This window comes from Silene latifolia, chromosome 5 (genome assembly GCF_048544455.1).
Source record: "Silene latifolia isolate original U9 population chromosome 5, ASM4854445v1, whole genome shotgun sequence".
NCBI classification, from domain to species: Eukaryota; Viridiplantae; Streptophyta; class Magnoliopsida; order Caryophyllales; family Caryophyllaceae; genus Silene; species Silene latifolia.
This window is the reverse complement of record NC_133530.1, coordinates 67,720,734-67,724,428: the sequence shown is the minus strand read 5'-3', so window position 1 is coordinate 67,724,428 and position 3,695 is coordinate 67,720,734. Positions and strand designations below refer to the sequence as shown.

Below are 3,695 nucleotides of genomic sequence, written 5' to 3'. Positions count from 1 at the left end.
GCTGTAAATTTTTAAACAGTAATTCTAATAGGAAAAAGTATAATTGTAACAGAGAAACGTGTAATTTTGACAACTAAAAGTGTTATTGTAATGGACAAAAAGTCTGTAAGTTTTTAAACTGTAATTCTAATAGTAAAAAGTATAATTGTAACAGACAAAAGTGTAATTTTAACAACCAAAGGGTTATTGTAACAGAAAAGCTGTAAGTTTTTAAACTGTAATTCTAATAGTAAAAAGTATAATTCTAACAGACAAAAGTGTAATGATAACAACCAAAAGTGTAATTTTAACGAAGCTATAATTTTAACAAATATATGGGTTACTTTAAGATGTTATGAATACAATTGATAATAATTGTACTATTGACAGATAATATTGAGCACAATGGAAAACGAAAGCCGAACGAGGAAGAATTTTGCAGGGACGTTGAAGCTACGTTCACTCCCTATGTTGGTCAGGAATTTCTGGAAATAGAGGAGGCAGTGACATTTTATAGAATTTATGCTGTTGCTTGTGGTTTTGATGTGCGGAAGTACACGACTAAGAGATGGCGTGGCGGGGAAATAAAATCTAAACTGTTGGTTTGCAACCGGGAGGGGTTCAAACATAAGGGACAATTGGAGTGTAGTGGCCGCCAGACTCGGGTAGGAGACACAAAGTCGGGCGCGTTGGGTGCAAAGCGAGGATTAGGCTATTTAAGAGGAATGGGAATTAATAATTGATGAGATTCCACAAAGTGGCCACAACCATGAACTCGTATCAGCCAGAGATAGAGAGTTTCAAAAGTTGGCATGCAACATAACAGACTATCACAAAATGATAATCCTTTACAATTCAAGAGTGAGTATTCCAGGTTTGCTGAAGTTAGCCTTCGCCTTCCTGAACTTACAGTTTTGTTGGTTAGAATTACACTTTGTTTGAGTCATTAGAATTCTACTTTTGTTTATTACAATTACTATTTGTCTGTTAAAATTATACTTTTGTCTATTACAATTATACTTTTATCCGTCAAAATTACAATTTATTTTGTCAAAATTACAATTTTGTTGATTAAAATTACACTTTTGTTGATTAAAATTACACTTGTATCTGTTAAAATTTCACTTTATTTTGTTAGAATTACACTTTTGTCTGCTAAAATTATACTTTATGCTGCTACAATTACACCTTTTCTTGTTAAAACAACACTTTTATCATTTAAAATTATACTTTTGTATCTGTTAAAATTACGCTTTTGTTGATTAAAATACATACATCTAAAAGATTGTCAATAATTAACAGCTGAAGATAGGAGCAACGAAGACTTACAAAATTTTGAAGGAACATGTTAATGGGTTTGAAAACATCAGAGCTATTTTAAATGATTTTAAGAACTTTCACAGAGATGTGAAATGCTACATTCATGAACGGGACGGTCAGATGTTCGTGGACCACTTTAAGGAATTGGCTGTTAATAGGCCAGGGCTCTTCTTTGACTATGGTGTTGATTCTGACGGTAGCCTTAGTAAAGCTATATGGGCCGACGACATCGCTAGAAGGAACTACTCAGTTTTTGGGGATGCAGTGTCGTTCGATCCGACGTATTCCACCAATAAGTATGACATGGCCTTCACACCTTTCACCGGGGTTGATCACCATAAACGATCAGTCACTTTCTGTGGAGCGCTGGTTGCTCATGAAGGTGCAGACTCGTTTAAATGGGTTTTCACCCGTTTTTTGGCTGCGATGGGTGGGAAAGAGCCTAATTATATTATCACAGATCAGGATCCTGGTATTCTTAAAGCGATGCCCTTGGTGTTCAAGACAGCGCGCCACCGATATTGTATGTGGCATATCATGAACAAAGTGCCAAACAAGTATGGAGTGACGAGAGAGGATTATTCTGTCTTTGTAAAGAAATTGAATGCCATAATATGGGATGAAGATATTGAAGCGGCAGAGTTCGATGCAAAATGGGAAGAAATTGGCAGAGAACACATGGTTAATAACATTGACTGGTTTAAAGAAATGTACGCTAAAAGGAAGCAGTGGGTTATGGCACATTGTAGGGACCTAGATATGGGGGTGTTCTGAGAACAACCCAAAGGTCAGAGAGCGAAAATAGTTTTTTTAAGAGATTTGAGAGCAAGTCTGGAACATTGGTTGAGTTTTTGATGCGTTTTGACAGCGCGATGGACCAGCAAAGACACACACAGAAAAAGATTGACAACTGTAACAGACACACTTTCCATATAACATCAACACATCTAGCTATCGAAGTGCACGGAGCACAAGTATACAGTCATAGAGTATTCGAGGAATTTCAAGAAGAGGTCAAGTAATCAATCGATACTTGTAAAAGCAGAGGTTTTTCTGAGTGCGACTCTTTAGAGGTGACCACTGTAAGAGATGCAAACAGGGACAAAAATTATGAGGTCACATACTGCCCAAGTATCATTCTGTAGGATTTGTTTGTTAAAATTATACTTTTATCCGTTAAAATTATACTTTTGTCTGTTAAAATTACACTTATATATGTTAAAATTATACTTTGTTTGCTTAGAATTTCACTTGTCTGTTAAAATAACACTTTATTTTGTTAGAATTACACTTTGAGTTGTTAAAATTACACTCGTGTGTTAAAATTACACTTTATGCTGCTACAATTACACTTTTGTCTTCTAAAATTATAATTTATATCTGTCACTGCTATGCCGGTTAGAATTACACTTATGCCTGTTAGAATTACACTTTAGTGTATTACAGTCACACTTTTTTCTGACTGATTTAACTAACATATTACTCTATATTGATGATCTAGATACATTGAAAGCCACTTGTAGCTGCAGAATGTTTGAGAGGAAAGGCATTCTTTGCTGGCATGTCATATGGATTTACTCATCGAACGGAGTGAAGATTATTCCAGAACAATGTGTTGTTAAAAGATGGTGTAAAGATGCAATGTTGTCTAAAATGTTCGATTGTAATGGTGAAGCAACTGAGGACGTTGATATAATAGATGGAAAACAGTTGCGATGTCGTAATGTGGTCGAGAGATTCATCGAGGCGAGTTGGTATGCTCATGGGCAAATTGAAGGATGATGTCGACAACTTTTCTAGTCTAATTAGACAGTTTAAGGAGAAACTGTCACCCTTAGGATCACCATTGAATAAACAACAGTTGGAGAAAATTCTTGGCTGTTCTGCTAGTCAGGAGATAACCATTTTGCCGCCTAAGCAATCCAAAAACAAAGGAAGCGGAAAGAGAATGTTGTCGATGAAGGCAAAGGTAGTTGCCTTGGCAAGGAAGCCAAAACGTACGTGTAAGAATTGCAAGCGATTAGCTAACCATGACAAAAGGAACTGCCCTAATCCTTTCGCAGAGCACCCACTGTTGTCGCCATCGTCAGAGTCATCGTCGGAAGAAGAAGAAGAAGAAGAAGAAGAAGAAGAAGAAGAAGAAGAAGAAGAAGAAGAAGAAGAAGAAGAAGAAGAAGAAGAAGAAGAAGAAGAAGAAGAAGAAGAAGAAGAAGAAGAAGAAGATGACATCTTAGAATAATCAGTATAATACCTAATAATCAGTAGATTTTTTTGGGGATGTCTACGCAAAATACGAGGTACAACATGATGTTTCGTATTGTGTTTAGACATCAAATTGCCAGGAAGCCAACTGGTCGCCGTTGGTATTACAATGTATTTTGTTGAAATATTTTCAA

General features: G+C 36.0%; 1 protein-coding gene across 1 annotated transcript; it reads left to right on the top strand.

The window, feature by feature from the left end:
* The first annotated feature begins 1,602 nt into the window (after positions 1 to 1,602).
* Positions 1,603 to 3,081, top strand: LOC141655477 (protein FAR-RED IMPAIRED RESPONSE 1-like). Its single transcript, XM_074462557.1, has 3 exons — positions 1,603 to 2,009; positions 2,168 to 2,317; positions 2,823 to 3,081. Exons 1-3 carry the CDS (start codon positions 1,603 to 1,605, stop codon positions 3,079 to 3,081), a joined length of 816 nt encoding a protein of 271 aa, XP_074318658.1.
* Positions 3,082 to 3,695: the final 614 nt, after the last annotated feature.

Bases quoted from the DNA above. Each gene is read 5' to 3' on its own strand.
- LOC141655477 (XM_074462557.1), top strand. From the start codon at position 1,603: ATGGCCTTCACACCTTTCACCGGGGTTGATCACCATAAACGATCAGTC. The intron at 2,010-2,167 runs GTACGCTAAAAG...GCGTTTTGACAG, and splicing joins ATTGACTGGTTTAAAGAAAT to CGCGATGGACCAGCAAAGAC. The intron at 2,318-2,822 runs GTAATCAATCGA...AGCCACTTGTAG, and splicing joins GAATTTCAAGAAGAGGTCAA to CTGCAGAATGTTTGAGAGGA.